General features: G+C 45.3%; 1 protein-coding gene across 2 annotated transcripts in view; it reads left to right on the top strand.

Moving 5' to 3' along the window:
• The window catches only part of LOC139375254 (cysteine-rich motor neuron 1 protein-like), a 42,518-nt gene that overhangs the window by 9,983 nt on the left and 11,987 nt on the right, over positions 1-20,548 (top strand). For both annotated transcript variants that reach the window (XM_071116869.1, XM_071116868.1), the window contains exons 4-8: positions 5,696-5,938; positions 11,360-11,539; positions 15,500-15,703; positions 17,300-17,428; positions 18,715-18,868. In XM_071116869.1, coding sequence (XP_070972970.1) covers positions 5,696-5,938; positions 11,360-11,539; positions 15,500-15,703; positions 17,300-17,428; positions 18,715-18,868 — 910 coding nt within the window. The remainder of the gene's footprint in view (positions 1-5,695; positions 5,939-11,359; positions 11,540-15,499; positions 15,704-17,299; positions 17,429-18,714; positions 18,869-20,548) is intronic.

Below are 20,548 nucleotides of genomic sequence, written 5' to 3'. Positions count from 1 at the left end.
TGGAGCCGTGCCCACCATGATGCCATGGTGCAAACAGACCTCGCCACCACAGAGTTGGCCCACCAGTAGTACCACACTCCCTCCCGCCCTTCTCCTTCCCCTGAAGCATCATTAGTTCTGCTTGGCTGCAGCCTCTTTGTGGCATCACTATTACTCGCCAGTCCAGACCGCCAGTAGCTGGCAGGGGTGCTAGACGTCTCTGTGTTTGTGTGTCATCTGCAGAGGCTATGGCCTCTGTCATGCCCAGCGAGCCTGCTCATGTCCCAGTGTGTGTGTGTGTGTGTGTGTGTGTGTGTGTCTCTTGGCAGTGATTTCAGAGGGGAAACAAAACACAGTTTATCTGTTGGCTCAGACAAAGAACTTCCCGCTAGGCAAAGTGGGATCGCTGTCTCAGCCTGTTGTCCTTTTACTGCTCCCAGTCACCCAGCTGATAGCTCTAGGCAAAGTGGGATCGCTGTCTCAGCCTGTTGTCCTCTCACTGCTCCCAGTCACCCAGCTGATAGCTCTGCTTACCAGGCACCACAACTTTTCCCAAGCCCTGCCCCAACCCAAGCCCCAGCCCCAGCTGGGGTCTCAGATCCATTCCTGCACTCCAGCCCCTGCCCCAGCTCTCCAGCTCTAGCCAGGCCGCCAGCCTCTTCTTTTTCTGTTTGTCTGTGAGAAAACATGAGCAGATGACCAACAATGTTACATCACCCAACTGCCTCAACTACCACAAACTGGGCAGCTGCAGAGCGTAGCACCGTACTCCCCTGGACTGACTGGGCAGCTGCAGAGCGTAGCACCGTACTCCCCTGGACTGACTGGGCAGCTGCAGAACGTATCCCCGTACTCCCCTGGACTGACTGGGCAGCTGCAGAGCGTAGCACCGTACTCCCCTGGACTGACTGGGCAGCTGCAGAACGTAGCCCCGTACTCCCCTGGACTGACTGGGCAGCTGCAGAGCGTAGCCCCGTACTCCCCTGGACTGACTGGGCAGCTGCAGAACGTATCCCCGTACTCCCCTGGACTGACTGGGCAGCTGCAGAACGTATCCCCGTACTCCCCTGGACTGACTGGGCAGCTGCAGAGCGTAGCCCCGTACTCCCCTGGACTGACTTTTATGTGTACAGCCCAATTCATATTTTATGTTCAGTTTCTTCTAAGGCAGATCCAGAGACCTTTAACTCATTTTGAAGGTTCCCTCATGGCCAATTTGTTACTGTTCTATTCAACTTGGACCATACTTGTGCCATCCTTTCACTCCCATGCATTTTGTGCCAGCTCTGTAGTAGACAATTGTCCATAGAAAAGTATTCTCTGCAACATTGTTCAGCCCATTCAGCATGATAAAAGCTCAGCCTCTACTTTCACTCTCCCTGGCCCAATCTCATCTGACAATACGAAGAAGGCTGTGTTGAGCTACTCTGAGCAGAGAACACTCGACCCGTGATCATGGGATACCAGGATCACGTTTGTCATCCTCAAATATTTAGCCTGAGCGTGAGAGAGCGAGGAGCTGTGAAGTGTGTGTGTGTGTGTGTGTGTGTGTGTGCGTGCGGACTGTGAGCTGCTGCAGCTCTCTCTCCTGACACACTGCCCTAACCAGAGTGTGATGATCACACGTCTATGTTTCCCTCTCCTGTGACCCTGTGCCTTTTGCCCTGAACCACCTCCCAGACTTAGTTCTTTAAAATAGAGAACAATACAGACATTTGTAGCCTCAACCGCCAGTGGGCAAGCGGCCAGTCCTCCACAGCTTACGTGAGAGATGAGCCTGATGGGTCCCTTTGCGGACAAACTGTATAAAACCAGAGGATGTACCAGAGGCCCATGGAGGGCCGCTGTACTAAGACAGCTTTGTTCTCCGCTGACTTGCTTCCAAAGTCAATCACTGAACAAAACTCACATTGTGCACTTGTTCCATGAGTAAACTCAGGCTGTCAACACAGCCTCCTCTGCCTACCAGAGCTGCTTCAGTCAGATGAATACTGTGCTCCTTGTGCTCTGTGTAGAAAAAAACTCATTTACATAGAGGTGTTTTCCTTTCCCGAATGGGCTTCTCGGAGATGCCAGAAATATGCATTGTTTACAATAGCCCATTCTGTGGTAATAAACCAATTTCTAAATCCTACCTCAAGCCCAACTTCAGGGTGCGTGTGGGTGTGTGTGCGCATGTGTACATGTTTGTGTGTATATTAAGGCTTTCCCTAAGGGGTGGCTAGGTTTTCCATACTATCTCACCACCACAACGAGAGAACGTTTTGACCATTCTACAAACTGAATTTATTAGGCAATTAGGTCTTTGTGTTCTTGTTTGCGTAAGCTGGAGAATAGCCACCATTGTAATACAGAGATTGCTTTTGTGACCACTGACTAGCTAATTACCTCATTGGTGCTTCGAGATAGAACACAAACAGAATGTGCTGAAATCCATCCTCTACTGAGTTTACCATACTGTTTCCATGCTCTGTGTCTGCCCTATTATGTTCGGAAATGGCTACAATATCATTCATTTGAATGACAATAGAGTGTCTGGCATCTGGTTTTTCCCAGCGTACTCCAGTCCACCCATTGTTAGACATGAGTAAGCAATCTGTTTTCTTTGACTGGGGCACACAGAAAGTCTTATTCAATGCAAACATTGCACAACATTTTATTCATGGCCACATCACTCTGTTAGACAGCAGCACGCTCTGTGTTACTGCTATTTGATATAAAACATCTGACATCAGCCTGTAACTGAAGTTTATTTAACTCAAATGCAGGAATTAGGACAAACACCGTTAAATGGGTTGTTTCTTGCCCTAATTCAGGGGAATTTCCCCCCCGTGTCTCTGACACTATTCAGTAACAGAGTTGATCAATACAAGCTTTGTGCCTGCCCCGACTGTTCACAGGTTCCTAGAGCAAACAGTACAGTGCAGATACCTCATGCCCATGCACTATTTATTCAGGGAAGAAAAACTCCAACACTTCCTTCATCCTCAATTTCATCTGTCAGATATCTCCCCCAAATATGACTCTCCTGCTCAAGTCACAACTTAACTTTTACGGTTCAGGCAAACTTCAAACGACTGCATAGGTGGAAGATTAACATGCCGGGTGAGCATTGGGTCGCACTGATGTGTTCAACCCTTGAGGGTTTGACTATTGAAAGTAATACTGCAATCATCGCTGTATGTGGAGTTGAACTGTCTGTCTGTGGAGCAGAACCTGGGCTCCAGTCCCTCTGTTTGCCATTTCAGTTTCCCATCTGGTAGGAACAGCCTCGGGGATCCTCTTTCAGGCCCTCAAATGTCAGGGATGAGACACATCCTCTGCTAGAGTCGTGTTGCACCAGGGAACGCCAAAAGTCTGAGAAGGACATCAACAAACTAGCTTCTGAAAGAGCCACAAACCCCAAGCCTTGCTACACAATTTCATTCTATTTCATTCTCTTTCCACCAAAACCATAACGCATGCAAAGATTGTAAAGTATTCTTCCCATACGCAATCATAGCCATTACATTTCTCTCTCTTATGAGGCAATTACTTATTTATTAGCTTCATGGCATTTCCTTTCCTAAAGGCCCAAGGGAAGACATTAAGTAGAAACGTAATTACCAATTTTCTCCACTGTCATCAATCATACACTGCTTTATTCCTCCCTTCCTCACACTCTCTCCCAGTCCTTCATAACAGCCACAGATTGTACCTGGTATCCTACAAACAGGAGATCTGTGAAATTATTTAGCCATTGACAATTACAGTGCCTTCAGAGAGTATTCATACCCATTGACTTATTTCACATTTTGTTGTGTTACAGCCTGAATTCAAAATCGATTAAATAACCATCTGCTTTAGGTTATTGTCCTGTTGAAAAGTGAATTAATCTCCCAGTGTCTGGTGGAAAGCAGACTGAACCAAGTTTTTCTCTAGGATTTTGCCTGTGCTTAGCTTCATTGCGTTTCTTTTTTATCATGAAAAACTCCCCAGTCCTTAACGATTACACGCATACCCATAACATGATGCAGCCACCACTGTGCTTGAAAATATGGAGAGTCTTACTCAGTAATGTATTGTATTGGATTTTCCCCAAACATAACACTTTGTATTCATTACTAGAATTGAATTAAATTTTTTGTACTATTACTTTAATGCATTGTTGCAAACAGGACGCATTGTTTGGAATATTTTAATTCACTACAGGCTTCTTCTTTTCACTGTCAATTAAGTCAGTATTGTGGAGTAACTACAATGTTGTTGCTCCATCATCAGTTTCCTCCTATCACAACCCGTCAATTCTGTAACTGTTTTAAAGTCACTATTGACCTCATGGTGAAATCCCTGAGCTGTTTCATTCCTCTCTGGCAACTGAGTTAGGAAGGACGCCTGTATCTTTGTAGTGACTGGGTGTATTGATACACCATCAAAAGTGTAATTAATAGTTTTTTTTACCCATCCACCAATAAGTGCCCATGCTGGCAAGGTATTGGAAAACCTCCCTGGTCTTTGTGGTTGAATCTGTGTTTGAAATTCACTGTTTGACTGAGGGACCTTACAGATAATTGTATGTGTGGGAAACAGAGACGAAGTAGTCATTAAAAAAATCATGTTAAACACTATTATTGCACACAGAGTGAGTTCATGCAACTTATTATGTGACTTGTCAAGATCATTTTTACTCCTGAGCTTATTTAGGCTTGCCATAACAAAGGGGTTGAATACTTATTGACTCGAGACATTTCAGCTTTTCATTTTGAATTCATTTGTACAAATTTCAAAAAACACTATTCCATTTTGACATTATGGGGTATTGTGTGTAGGCCAATGACACAAAATACACAAAATACAATTTAAATACATTTTAAATTCAGGCTGTAACACAACAAAACTTTGAAAAGGCAAGGGGTGTGAATACTTTCGGAAGGCACTGTATAGTACAGGACATGAGTTTGCAGCACCCAATCTCTCGACTCTGTATGCATAGCAGTGACACGGTTGAACCAAAATAAGCAATGGTTAAGGATTGGGTAATCCAAGCTTCGTAGGGTAGCTACTGTCCTTCTACAATATGAGACAGAGGGGCACTCCACTTTTCTTTTCCTGAAAGTGTCCAAAGTACACCCCTGTGCCACCTGCACTCCCTAACCAGAGTATGAAGACCATTATGTTGTCTCTGGCATATCGATAGACAAACGCTTCCTGGAATGCTAAGTGTAGTGTGATTTAAAAAATAAGGCTCAGGGTAGGTTAAAAAAGTCTGAGTAAAACATGGCCTTGTATTAATGGCTGGTGAGATGGAGAGCCTATTTGGATTGAGAGCTGGATCCAGTGGGTGGGCAGGCAGGGATCAGGAAAGGTCTTAGACAGGATGTGCTGAGAGGTTTGTCGTGTCTAGAGATGAGCATAGCTCTCACTCTCCATCCTAACAGGATGCTGTAAAGCTGTCACGGAGTGAAGGGGATCTGATGACTGCAACATGAGCAACACTGTTCCACTAACACTGTATGCAGGCCAAGGAGCCCCACTCCTCTCCCCCCTTTTCCCCTGCCACCTAGCAAACAGTGTGGGCACTGTTGTAGCCTGGAGCCGGGTTGAAGGTGGTGCTACAGCATGCCTTACAGAGGCTTGTTATTGTGTGTGTGTGTGTGTGTGTGTGTGTGTGTGTGTGTGTGTGTGTGTGTGTGTGTGTGTGTGTGTGTGTGTGTGTGTGTGTGTGTGTGTATTTCAGAGGAGCTGAAGTGTGCCGCGACCACATGTCCTGCTCTGCCGGTACCTTCCTGTCCTGAGGGCTCGGTTCTGACCAAGAGCTACACTCCCCCTGCTGGCTGCTGCCCCACTGTGCCCCCCCAGTGCACCTGTGACCTCCGCGCGTGCCACAAGCCCCAGTGCCCTTCCGGCCAGAAGACTGTACCACTCAGTCAGGCCACCGGCAAGCCAGGAGACTGCTGTGACATGTTCGAGTGCCAGAAAGGTAACGTATATAACCATAGCAAGCCATGAATTTGATGAGAGAAGTGGTGCTTGTGTGAAATTTAACTCCACAATTTTTCTCCACAGTTCTGTGATGAAAAGGAGAGTCACGAAATAGATTGTCATTTGTTGTCCAAATACATTTTTATGGGGTATGCATATTGTGTGTGTGAAGCAACTGGTGTTCTCACCCTCTGAGAAAGAACTCTGAGTTCCCAGCAGATATTTGCTGTTTTACCAACAGAATAAATTGTGTAGTGTCAAAGAGTTCCTGCTTGGTCACATATCCAAAAGGTTCAACAGTTAATTGATGGGAATGCTTTTTATGTGCTCCAGTCTTCCAGGGGGAGTGTAGTCGAGTCAGGCAGGCCGGCAGGGGCTGAATGGCGGCTGCAGAGGCTAGGGGATAAGTGTTTTGATAACAAGTGTCTGCTGCTCTTTGGGTCTGAACTGGACGCCCTTTGTGCCTCCCCTACTGGCAGTTAACTCTGCATGACTGCGTCCACATTAGAAATCACACAGAGAGGGACTGAGGATGAAGATATGGCACATACCCTAGTATCCCCCAAGACCTCTCCAGAAGGTCTTTGGGGATATGTGTTGGGTGCAGTGGTGACTTTAGCATGTAAATATTGGTGGGGCAAATTCAAATATGCATGCCAGCAAAGCCATCTCACAACACAGCACTAAACAACACATTAATTGCACTATAACGGTGACAAACGGTTCCCACAAACTATTAGGGCCTATATAAAGCTGTTCCAACAGCAGAGCTTTCTTTTCAGCATCATGGAGTGAATCCTTACCACTGCTACACCTGATTATCAGCGGAGCCTTGTCTGGCAGCGAAACAGTTCATTCAGCCTCACTTAATGCCTTTAAAAAAAAGATGATATGGCTGACTTGCTTAAACAAATGTGATTTCTACTGACAATTGAGATGTACAAACTATTGCTTAAGGGAATGATGAGCGGATGAGAGGCAATCTGTAATTTCGATTAAGACATTAATGCTTGAGCTAAGACGTACGTAGTCAATATAACTATTTGTTCAGCACTTTTGAAATGTACAGCGACAGAATTCAGAACATGGGCCATTCTTACAGTATTCAATACCCTACTCAATAAATTGGATGCAGTCTATCACAGTGCCATCCGTTTTGTCACCAAAGCCCCATATACTACCCACCACTGCGACCTGTACACTCTAGTTGGCTGGCCCTTGCTTCATACTCGTCACCAAACCCACTGGCTCCAGGTCATCTACAAGACCCTGCTGGTCACCATAGCAGCACCCACCTGTAGCATGCGCTCCAGCAGTTATATCTCTCTGGTCACCCCCGAAACCAATTCTTCCTTTGGCCGCCTCTCCTTCCAGTTCTCTGCTGCCAATGACTGGAACGAACTACAAAAATCTTTGAAACTGGAAACACTTATCTCCCTCACTAGCTTTAAGCACCAGCTCAGAGCAGCTCACAGCTCACAGCTACCATTCCAGTGTTTTACTTGCTATATTGTATTTACTTCGCCACCATGGCCTTTTTTTGCCTTTACCTCTCACCTCATTTGCTCACATTGTATATAGACTTATTTTTTCTACTGTGTTACAACTCAAGGGCAGAACACTGACTGTATGTTTGTTTTACTCCATGTGTAACTCTGTGTTGTTGTATGTGTCGAACTGCTTTGCGTTATCTTGGCCAGGTCGCAATTGTAAATGAGAACTTGTTCTCAACTTGCCTACCTGGTAAAAAAAAGGTTAAATTAAAAAATATATAAAAAAATCTCATTGTACACCAAGTCAGAACCATAGGATAAATAAAGGGGGCATAGAAGCAGACAATGAAAGCTTTTACAATAATCATGTATGACATTTCTCTAACACAGGCTGTAGGCTACATGTACACCACCAAGTTATCAAATCAAATTTTATTTGTCACATACACATGGTTAGCAGATGTTAATGCGAGTGTAGCGAAATGCTTAGTACAGTATGATAAGTTGTCAGGGAGAAAGAGACCAAAGTATTAGAGTGAGGCACATGGCCTACTAACATCTTACTACACAACATACACTTAGTATTACTTTCTTAGCTACAGTATACATATCTCCCTTGCATATTACATAATTTATGCAGTAGCATACAATACATTTTTGGAATCACCTTGTTGTGCTGTCTTCACTTGAACAGTATGGTGGTGCGGCGGTCTTTCTTGTGGGCAAATTTTGTCATCAAACTTTGTCATCAAAGTCTGACATTCTCTGGATTTATGGTGCTTTCAAGACAACTGGGAACTCTGAAAAAAACAGGTTGAATCAGGACGTCAATGATCTTCAGGTCAGAGCTCTAAAAAGAGGCCAGAGATCCCGCCATGGAATTCTGAGTTGGATGACCGTTCAAAACGTATTTTCCCAGTCTGAGCTCATTTTTTTCACAGTTCCCACTGGTTTTGAACATGGCAGAAGTCATGCTGGATTGATAGCATGCCCAATGTGTTGCATGTGAATGTTTATCATTTTAAGCTTGGAAAAGAGACCCTTAAACCCAGACTTGGAATAGCACTTCTAATGTAAATCTATGGCAGCACCCAAGGGGCTTAAATTTTCGAGCTCTACCCAGTAGATTTTGTGGTGACGTAATGTCCCCATGAGTGACAGAACACTGAGCCAATCATGACGCAACTAGAGAACATTACCAACTATGTTCTGTATTTTCCGCTGGCTGCCCCACCACCTCAAAAAGCACTGAGCTAGGCTGAAATGGTTTTTATGTGGCTTTATTAACTCAATTATTTATTTTTACATGGTTTGCAAACTGATGTGGCATGTATTAATGCCAAAATAACATACAAAACAGGCAACAACAACAAAACAATTGTTTTTTGTTTTGTTGTTTTTTGCTAAACAGGTGGGGCTCAAAATGAATGACTGTTCGCTAATGGTTGGGTCACTCACAAACACTAAAGCCCATCCACAAAACATATTAAATTATAATCCGATTCATTAATCACAAAGTTTGGGATTCCTAGAGTATTTTGCAATGGAACACATAATAGTACCCAACTTTCAGTGACCTAAGGCATTAAACAAATGTTTTTACAGTCCTGAAGTTGGCTTTTGGTGGGTATTTGGTCAGGGTCAGTGTACAGAGTACTATGACAATGGGTCTGACCTGTGTGTTTTTGCCATGTTTGACAAGACGTTTCCAGCTCTGGCTGAAGAATGGGTCTGGGTGGCTGGGCAGGAGCTGGCATGGCCTTCCTGACCTGATGTCATCTGATATTACAGATGGTTCCAAACGACCGTGTTAACAGCAGCCTACTGTTTATCAGCCCTTCGACGAGCAAACAGTATGGACTTCATCACATGTAGCATTTAGGTTTAACCACAACTTGATGTAGACTAGTATGGTACTTGCTTTCCAAGAACATTAAAGCTGTAAACTTGAATCAAGCTCTACAACCACACAAAGTGTCTGGCAATTTTAATCAAGAATGCATGGTAGAAGTCTTGATGTGCATTATATGGGAGGAAATTGGATTCACCAGAATTAATATGCTGAGACCTTTCTGCTCCATTGAGAAAATTCCCTCAGATTTTTTGTTTATAATTTGGTTTTACATTTTTGTTTGCTGGAAGAGACGGTCACACCATGTTGAATGGTGTTAGGGTGGGCCAAAGTCAGGGTTTCATGCAGGGGCGCAACTTTGGTTTTAGAAGTGAATCCAGTCTGATATTTGAATGGAATTTAGTGTTCCATCCTCCAGTTTGTTTTAGAGATTACCATGAACAAATACTGTGGAAATCACGTGAACATCCTGCCTATTAACTTCCTATTTTTTCCATGCATTTACATTTGTCTGGCAAAGTGCTTATTGTATTTTCTCTCCTTCTAGGCTGGCTGGCTGGCTGGCTGGCTGGCTGGCTGGCTGGCTGGCTGGCTGGCTGGCTGGCTGGCTGGCTGGCTGGCTGGCTGGCTGGCTGGCTGGCTGGCTGGCTGGCTGGCTGGCTGGCTGGCTGGCTGGCTGGCTGGCTGGCTGGCTGGCTGGCTGGCTGGCTGGCTGGCTGGCTGGCTGGCTGGCTGGCTGGCTGGCTGGCTGGCTGGCTGGCTGGCTGGCTGGCTGGCTGGCTGGCTGGCTGGCTGGCTCGCTCTGCTTTACTTTCAACTCAGTTGGCCCACCTGCTTTGTATTAAAATGCAGGGCTGGTCCAGGGGGCAAGGAGAGTGGTCAGAACAGTGCGTCTTCCAGGGTATGGTATACAGATGGAAACCTTAGTGGGGCTAGCTACATCTGTTAGCATCTGGGCAGTTATTTACCCCTCCTTCTCCTCCATGGCATATCAAACCATGACTTGTTTACATAATCACTCTCCTGCAGTAGCTAAATCATCATGGTTTTGATGAGAAGTTAATGTGGTCTTTCAAGACCCTGAGTCATAGGCATTGTCAGTGAAAGTGTCAAAGACAAATGGCTGTGGTAATCACTGAGTTAGTTTGTCAACATCCCCTCTTGTTTATTTGGCAATAATACAGAATCCATTTGAATGAAATTCTGGAAATTTAAATGATGGAACTTTAATAAACTAAATAGAGAATGGGCTTGTCCTTCACCGCTCGCGCACACACACACACACACACACACACACACACACTATCTCCCGGAGTGTTCCAGGAGTATCGCGTGCAGTGAGTGGACAGTTGTGTCTGCGAGGCGGCTGCTCGGGGCTTGTTATGAGTCTCTAATGATCCGTACGGTAGTCATTGTTCTATGGGCCGGCGTTTGGAGACAGACAGCTGAGGTTTCCGGTACTTACGCTGGCTTTACTGGGCCTGTCTGCTGTCTGCATCCCAGCTCTCCAGACCACACTGTACCAGCACAGTCTGCTGCTGTTTTCTTTTACCCAGTGCTGGGATGAGCTGAGCTGAGCTATGCCGCAAGTGCTGTCTCCACCAAGACTTCACAAATCTCTGCTGAATTCCACCTAAAGGAGCTGGCTTCATTGTCTAATGCTGTTGGAGCCCAGTGCACAGGGCTCTCGGCCCAAGTGCCTAGCTCCACACGACTTTACCACAACACACTGCTCTTCCATCCACAGCTAGCTACACTGTAATTATTGCTTCTGAGTTAATACACGGATACAGAAGCAACAAACTCATTCTGTCCCGGGGTGGATAATGTATTTTATACATACCAAATGGGATGGTTTAAGCATAGTATGTTCATTTATTTTATTTATTTATTTAACCCTTATCTTACCAGGTAAGTTGACTGAGAACACATTCTCATTTACAGCAACGACTTGGGGAATAGTTACAGGGGAGAGGAGGGGTATGAATGAACCAGCCGTTAGTGTATGTTAGCCATCAAGAGCCCTACATATCGTTCAGGTTGACAGCATCTGTTTCCTCTTCCACTTTCCCAGTTTCTCCCAAGTGTGTCCACAACGGGAAGGAGTTTTCAGAGGAGGAGGTGTACCGTATGGACACGTGCTGGCTCTGCCAGTGCCGAGGAGGGATATCCTTCTGCTCCAAAGCAGAATGTGCGGAACTCGACTGTGAGAACTTCTACATCCCAGAGGGAGAATGCTGCCCAGTATGCATAGGTATGTAACAGTATAACTTTCGACCGTCCCCTCGCCCATACCCGGGCGCGAACCAGGGACCCTCTGCACACATCAACAACAGTCACCCTCGAAGCATCGTTACCCATCGCTGCACAAAAGCCGCGGCCCTTGCAGAGCAACTACTACTTCAAGGTCTCAGAGCAAGTGACGTCACCGATTTGAAACGCTATTTAGCGTGCACCGCTAACTAAACTAGCCGTTTCACATCCGTTACAGGTACACACATCAAAAGTTAAACAACAGTATCTATAACAGATATAGATGTTTTATAGATAAGTGAGGTTTTGTATGACTAGATTTGTGGAGGTGAGCTGACACAGTCAGGGAGGCCGTTTGTGATTAGTGTTGATTGTGGCCAGACTGGCAGGGGGGGCACTAGGGAGGCACGAGGGCAGCCGTATCGAGCACATAAGGCTTTAGTCCACTCTCCCAGGGCACCCAACACGCCATACAATGGCCTTACCTTAATCGCTTCCGTTTACATCCAGCTCGACTCGAGTCATTAACATGCTTCACATACAAGGAAAAATAATTAGCAATGTCTAGGAAGTCAGGAACATAAACCTCCTTTGAGTGACTGCTTTGGCTTCATTATATCTGGTAGCCTTAATGGAGGTTGACATGTTTGTACCTGATCTCCTCACTAAAACACATGTCCTCAGAGGCAGGCAAAAACACTGGTACCTGCGGTTGGAGCTGTTGAAAGGGTTTGGGCAGCGCATGTGGACAACAAATTACTGTCTTGTGAAGTACACTGTCTTGTGAAGTACACTGTCTGGTGAAGTACACTGTCTGGTGAAGTACACTGAGCAAAAAAATAAACGCAAAGTAACAATTTCAAAGATTTCACTGAGTTACAGTTCATATAACGAAATCAGTCCATTTAAATAAATTAATTAGGCCCTAATCTATAGAGTTCACATAACTGGGAATACAGAAATGCATCTGTTGGTCACAGATACCTTCAATAAAAGTATGGGGGTGAAACAGAAAACCAGTCAGTAACTGGTGACCATATTTTGCCTTATGCAGCGTGACAGATCTCCTTCGCATAGAGTTGATCAGACTGGTGTGGCCTGTGGAATGTTGTGGAATGTTGTCCCACTCCTCTTCAGTGGCTGTGCGAAGTTGCTGGATATTGGAGGGAACTGAAACACGCTGTCGTACATTTTTAGCTTCCAGGAATTGTGTACAGATCCTTGCGACATGGGCTGTGCATTATCATGCTGAAACATGAGGTGATGGCACTACAATGGGCCTCAGGATCTCATCACGGTATCTATGTGCATTCAAATTGCCAAAATGCAAATGATAAAAAGCAATTGTGTTCATTGTCCGTAGCTTATGTCTGCCCATTCCATAACCCCACCGCCACCATGGGGCACTCTGTTCACAACGTTGACATCAGCAAACCTCTCACTCACACAACACCATACACGCTGTCTGCCATCTGCCTGGTACAGTTGAAATCGGGATTCATCCAGGAAGAGCACACTTCTCCAGCTTGCCAGTGGCCATCGAAGGTAAGCATTTGCTCTCTGAAGTCGGTTACGACGTCAAGCTGCAGTCAGGTCAAGACCCTGGTGAGGACGACGAGCATGCAAATGAGCTTCACTGAGACTGTTTCTGTGCAGAAATTCTTCAGTTGTGAAAACCCACAGTTTCATCAGCTGTCTCAGACGATCCAGCAGGGGAAGAAGCCGGATGTGGAGGTCCTGGGCTGGGGTGGCTACACGTGGTTTGCGGTTGTGAGGCCGATTGTACTTACAAATTCTAAAACGTTGTTGAAGACAGCTTATGGTAGAGAAATGAACATTCAATTATATGGCAACAGCTCTGGTGGACATTCCTGCAGTTAGCATGCCAATTTCAAAACTTGAGACATCTGTGACATTTAGTGTTGTGTGACAAAACTGCACATTTTAGAGTGGCCTTTTAGTGTCCCCAGCACAAGGTGCACCTGTGTAACGATCATGCTGTTTAATCAGTTTCTTGATATGCCACAACTGTCAGGTGGATGGATTACCTTGGCAAAGAAGAAATGTTTACTAACAGGGATTTAAACAAATGTAAATGTTTGATATTTTATATCAGCTCATGAAACAACACTTTACAAGTTGCATTTATGTTTTTGTTCAGTGTATAATGGTGATGGTGGTAGCCAGATTTGTCTGCCTGTGTTTTTGTAATTGATCAGACACATGAGAGGGAGGGAGACAGGGAGGTTATTGGAGGTCAGTGTCAGAGGTACATCTGGAATGTTCAGCCCCTGAGATGGTGGGGAATGCTTTCATCTTGTACCCCTGCTTGGCCAAAGCTCCAGTCATTGAGGAGGCTATAGTCAGAGTTATTGTGGTAAGCTGGGGGTGGCACCTGGTTCATGGTCGTTATTAAGAGGAACCTCCGGTTCTGTACCTGATAGCTGTCTCATTTACAAGGCACAGCTGCATACCTGTTCTAATCCTTTTCGTAGGCTGGTCAAGTCACCTAAAACCCTAAAAGTGCTTGAAGGCTTGTGTGTGAGTGCAATACAATGTGTATTTTTAGGCTCACCATTGATAGTGTGAGAGATGGATAGAAAGAGAAAGAAAGGGATCGATAGAGGGATAGATGGAGAGGAAAGCAGAAATGCTTCATATTCGTGGTAATGACACCCAGACGGAGGAATCACAGCAGCCAAATCTCTGCTGGAATCAAAATTGGCAAATAGGACGTTGGCCTTAGGGATACCCCCCTTCTTCACCACACACACACACTGCTGCTGTGGTAATGGCCTGCCTCTGTTACCAATAAACAGTTGAACAAAAAACAATTATGGTTATTTAAACTCTTAAGTCATCAGAACAGGTTCCCAGAATTCTAAGCACAATGTGTTTTCTGGGTTGTTTCTTAAACAATTGGCTTTATTATGTTGCTGTTCCTAGACTTCAAACAAATGGGTAAAACCGCATGTTATGCATGAAATGCTCTTGAATGGGATTTCTTGCTTTGGAGTGACATTTTTGACGGTGAACCCTGAACTGGTCTTTGGCCTTCGGGGGCACTGGTGAAACTGGATCTGTGTGACATGCACATGGCTGAGGGTAACTCCTCTTAAAGGGAATGACTGGACACTGCAGAGACAGGAAATTAGATATGTCTGTCTTGCTTTTAATGAACTAATCTCGCTCCAATATGAAATTATCCGATACCATGCTCTTCCATCTAGCTCAAATTGCATACATTATACATTAGACCTACACTATATGTACATTAGATCCCTGTACAGTTTCTTTACATCCTCTCTGACTCCTTAAAGAGCTTTGGAGTGTTCCTCCACCGGTCTTGGTGGCGGCCAGTTTCTCCTGGTCCCTCCAGCAATATCCTGCTACTCACACCTCTGATTCCACCCAGTACTTTGTTAACTCAATTACGTGGATATGTACATACAATGAGTATACAAAACATTAAGATCACCTGCTCTTTTAATGACAGACTGACCAGGTGAATCCAGGTAAAAACTATGGTCCCTTATGAATGTCACTTGTTAAATCCACTTCAATCCGTGTAGATGAAGGAGGAGACAGGTTAAAGAAGGATTTTTAAACCTTGGGACAATTGAGACATGGATTGTGTATATGTGCCATTCAGAGGGTGAAAGGGCAAGACTACATTTAAGTGCCTATTAACGGGGTATGGCAGTAGGTGCCAGGTGCACCGGTTTGTGTCAAGAACTGCAACTCTGCTGGGTTTTTCATGCTCAATGCTTTCAACACTTTGGAGAGTCCATGCCCAGACGAATTGAGGCTGCAAAACAATTCTACAGTTGTGTGTCATACAGCAAATGTACCACACAGTATTTACAAGTAAGGATGGTGTACCAAAGAGCACAGTATAGTTCCCACACTTCTCTCCTTCTGATCCCAGCCTCTCTCTGTTTCTCCCTCTCTGTGTGTCCAGATGTGGAGCTCCTGTCTATGGACAGCACGGAGGCCAGCTGCTGGGTGAACAACAAGCTGCGTGGCCACGAGGAGCAGTGGAAGGAGGATGACTGCACCTTCTGTCAGTGTGTGGATGGAGACCCTCACTGTACCGCCATGGCCTGCAAACAGAGCTGTCAGAACCCAGTCAAGATCCCAGGAGAATGCTGCCCCTTCTGCGAGGGTACGGAGAGAGAGCGAGACACACACACACACACAAACAGTCGCACACACACAAACAGTCGCACACACACAAACAGTCGCACACACACACACACCTGCTTCATAAATGTATGATCATATTGTACCTAATCACATACAGCATTGAAGTAGTTGGAGATTTAAGTTTGAAAATAGCAAGGAACAAGTCCAATTTTAGCATGTTCTAGACATACCCCTTATTGTCAAAAGCAACCAATGTCCTCATAAGGAAATATCTGACGTCGCACTTCTCCAGAAGCTTAATATTACATGTGCAAGCAATTGACATACCATAGGTTTTAATGGTAGATTGGATGTTCCTTTCATCTAGCCTAATAGGGCAGTAAAGGCTGTATAATATAATGTATACTCAGTTTTTAAACTAATAACATTTTTGAAAGCACAACAATGTCAATGTTTCTGATGTTTAAGGATCAGGGGCACCATAAATTGTATCTGTCATTTCATTGAGCTCTACATATGGCCAACGTAGTGTGTCTGCTAAACTGCTGTCATAAACAACTTACAACTCGACAGATGATTTTCAGGAAAACACCCCCATTAATGCAACCCCCTCAAATGTCAATGTAGCTATATCAGATGTGCAACAAATCAATGTACAGTACGTCCGCCAATTGACGTCTTCATCTGTAAATGGAACAATTCCTACTTCGTTGGCCCAAGCTACAATTCAGTTCTGTTTTACAATACAGTCACTTTGAGCTTAGAACCTGACTGGTGGAACAGAAGTGTGGGATAGTCTCTCCCCCTGCAGCTATGGAGAGGCCATGTTGGTGGCTCGTTAAAGGGGAGGCCGCACAGCATTCTTCCACTGCAGGCTCCTTTGTTATTTTTTATTGGTCCAGACTGCAAAATGAGACCCACCTCCATGAGGTGCAGCTTAGACTGAGGGCTTAAGGCTGCTTAATTGGAGTGGATCACTGTTTTTTTGTGAGCATAATTAGTTACAGCTTGTTTGGTGCTCCTCCCACTGAACGTGGCAAGATAATGGGCTCCCACCCAAACCCCACCTTAACATCCCCTGGTTGTGGCTCGTACATGTGTGACCCAGGCCAGCAGAACACCTCATCGCTGACCGGCTCCAGTGAGGATGAGGCCCTGACCAGGGCCAGAAGCCCTCTGGGTCTGTCCAGTGCCAGCCTCTGACACACCAGACTCCCACATAGGGCCTCCTCTGTTAGGGGAGAGAACCAAGGCAAGGCATGCTCCTGCACTCCAGGTCATTTAGACAACATGTGAGGTGCTCATTCATCAGAGCCCTTTGATAGAGAGCACCTACAGTATCTTCTGCAATGGGCCTGCGTTTATCTCTTATCACAGCACTCTCTGATGGGAGCAACGTGAACACTGAACTATTTCTGTTGGCATGGAGATAGATGTGTAACATTGCGTGTGTCTAAATGTATGTTTCTTTACTCTGAACTCTCAATAAAGCCTCATTTCAGAATAGTATGACATGTCTGTGAGTAGGCTTCATAGTGTCAAGTATAGTATGGCATGTCATAGAGAGTTATAGCAGCATCATATGAAGGTTATAACCTACTGTTCTATCTCACAGAGCCTTCGTATGAGACAGTGAGCCCCATGCTGTGTCCTCGTCTGGAAAACTGCTCTCGATCAGGGAAAGACTGTCCCTACGGCTTCCAGCAGGACAACAACGGCTGCCTGCTCTGCCAGTGCCTCAACCGTGAGTGGATGTAAAGGGTTAAACCCGGATACGCAAACACACACACACACACTGTAAACACACACACACACACTGTAAACACACACACACACACTGTAAACACACACACACACACCGTAAACACACACACACACACCGTAAACCTGTCCCTATGGTCTACACACTGTAAACACACACACACACTGTAAACACACACAATACCGTAAACACACACAATACCGTAAACACACACATACTGTAAACACACACACTGTAAACACACACACGCTGTAAACACACACATACCATAAACATACACATACTGTAAACACACACACACCGTAAACACACACACACACACCGTAAACACACGCATACCGTAAACACACACACACTGTAAACACACATACACTGTAAACAAACACATACCTTAAACACACACAAACACTGTAAACACCCACACTGTAAACACACACATACTGTAAATACACACATACCGTAAACACACACATACTGTAAACACACACACACCGTAAACACACACACACTGTAAACACACACATACCGTAAACACACACACACTGTAAACACACACATACCGTAAACACACACACACTGTAAACACATGCACACCGTAAACACACACACACTGTAAACACACATACACTGTAAACAAACACATACCTTAAACACACAAAAACACTGTAAACACCCACACTGTAAACACACACATACCGTAAACACACACAAACACTGTAAACACACACATAGCGTAAACACACACACTGTAAACACACACACACACACTGTAAACACACACATACCGTAAACACACACATATTGTAAACACACATATACTGTAAATACACACATACCGTAAACACACACATACTGTAACTTGCTTAAAATGACGATTCCCTGGCACGTTATCTCCATAACACAGAAATAAGCAAACACACTAAGAAATATCTGGGGCTGGGCGGCAGGGTAGCCTAGTGGTTGGAGCGTTGGACTAGTAACCGGAAGGTTGCAAGTTCAAATCCCCGAGCTGACAAGGTACAAATCTGTCGTTCTGCCTCTGAACAGGCAGTTAACCGACTGTTCCTAGGCCGTCATTGAAAATAAGAATTTGTTCTTAACTGACTTGCCTAGTTAAATAAAGGTAAAATAAATCTGTCGCACCTCATGTGTTTCCATGGCTGTGTAGTATTTTGCCGTTTTAAGTTGTAGGAATTCTCAAATGAAAAACCCTAATGCAAACTAACATGGTGTTGATGGTAAGATGACCTCCATGTGAACTGTTTCAGATGAATCCTGCCCTGACCTGGGGGCATATTGCTCCCAGCAATGCCCCATGGGATACGAGAAGGATAACTTTGGCTGCGAGGTGTGTGAGTGCAGCTCTCCAATGCCCAAGTGCCGACCCCTGACCTGCAGCAAGACCTGTCCCTACGGATATGTGTAAGTCCTCTGGATGGTCTCCACATCTTCAAGTTAAGCACTGCTCATTATTCACCCCTTAGTTTCCACTCTGATCAAAGGCTGTTACAGCCCCATTGGTTACGACTGAAGGCCAAAGCCTGAAGTAATGGTGATTTGTCTGGTTTATTATTGACATGGGCCCTAACATACAATCTGGCCTCTCGTTAGCTGGAAAAACACTCTATGTACTATGTAGGTATAAATAGGGCTCCTCCTCTCATTGTTTGTTTTGTTCAGTCGTGTATTTTGTAATGATGTAGACTTCAACTGTGTAAACACTTTTATTTTTAGATTTTGGTTATTTGACAAGTGCGCTACTACTCACACTGTGAAATCTTTGGCTCCAGCAATGGAACACAAGTGTGTCTTGGCTGACAGGACTATCAGACTCTGTAAAAACATGACTGTAGATCAGTGTGTACAGACATCATCATTCTCCAGGTGGAGTAGTTGGCAGGGTGCAGATACAGGTCTCAGTGGGCAGAGAGGAAGTATACTGTTACACACCTGGCAGCCTCACCTTCTCCCCACCTGCTCAGATCTAAAGGGTCAATCAGGGCCAATCAGGGGCCAATCTGTGTCTCTGTGTGACCAGTGCAGTGTCCGGTGCTTCAGCCCCTCTACCCCTCCCCCCACACTCTCATTTCATAAACCATCTTTGCGTCTCAAAACAACGATCAAAAACACATCCGCACAAAAGCGGTCTCTATGAAGTGTATACAGTGGGATTCTTCTGGTATCTGAGCCATGCTCTCTGGAGCCTCTGCTCAAGATGGGCCTGATATGTCTGCACAGGATGCCAGCAGAGAGTCCCCCCGAGGGGGAAGAGGAGCAGGAAGCATTCATAAGCACCAGTTCAGGGCCGGCTTCAGAAGTCTGAATCCTCGATGAGCCAAACAATGCATCCATCTTCTAGCAGAGTGGTGCTCCTATAATGGACTAGTGAGAAGATACAAAGAGGTGGCACAGAGACGGCTTTGTATAAATTGGCTGCATTTATAACCTCTACAGAGAACTCAACTATATCATTTTTTGCCTCAAACACTATCCTTGCTATCTATGAACAGTCCAGTTCTCTTATCTCCATAGGGTAGAGGGGGACATCATGTAAGCAGTGAGCAGTGGGCTGTCAGAGTGGGTGAGAGCCCTGAAGGTGTGTTTACATTGACATTTGGCATAGTTGAACGCCTTCGAGCAGGACACAAAGGGGGACTTAAAGCGTTTCCCCTCCTCAATGGATCTAAATCATCATCGGACCTGATAGGAAATGCACGGAATTCTCCTGTTGCCCAGCACGCTGGAATTTGTGCAGAGCCAGCAGTCCCAGCCCCAGAGCCCAGCGCTGTGCACAAAATTCCACACACCACCTTTAAACAAAGCCCAGTTACCAAGATGGCCAGACTCTCTGTCTCTGTGTTTGTACACTGAGGGCCCAGCCAGCTCAAAGCTCAGCCTGGCCTCTCCATACTGTCATTACTGCTGAATCAGTAGAGATGTGACCACTGCTAGTGGCAGGGCCTCCGCAGGGTCTCTGACTGCCTCTGGGGGCTGTAGTAGAGCGGGTCGAGAGCTTCAAGTTCCTTGGTGTCCACATCACTAAGGATCTTTCATGGTCCAAACACACCAACACAGTGGTGAAGTGGGCACGACAACACCACT

The sequence above is a fragment of the Oncorhynchus clarkii genome, chromosome 19 (assembly GCF_045791955.1).
Source record: "Oncorhynchus clarkii lewisi isolate Uvic-CL-2024 chromosome 19, UVic_Ocla_1.0, whole genome shotgun sequence".
Lineage (NCBI taxonomy): Eukaryota > Metazoa > Chordata > Actinopteri > Salmoniformes > Salmonidae > Oncorhynchus > Oncorhynchus clarkii.
Note: the sequence above shows the minus strand (reverse complement) of the source record. Positions and strands in the feature narration are given on the sequence as shown.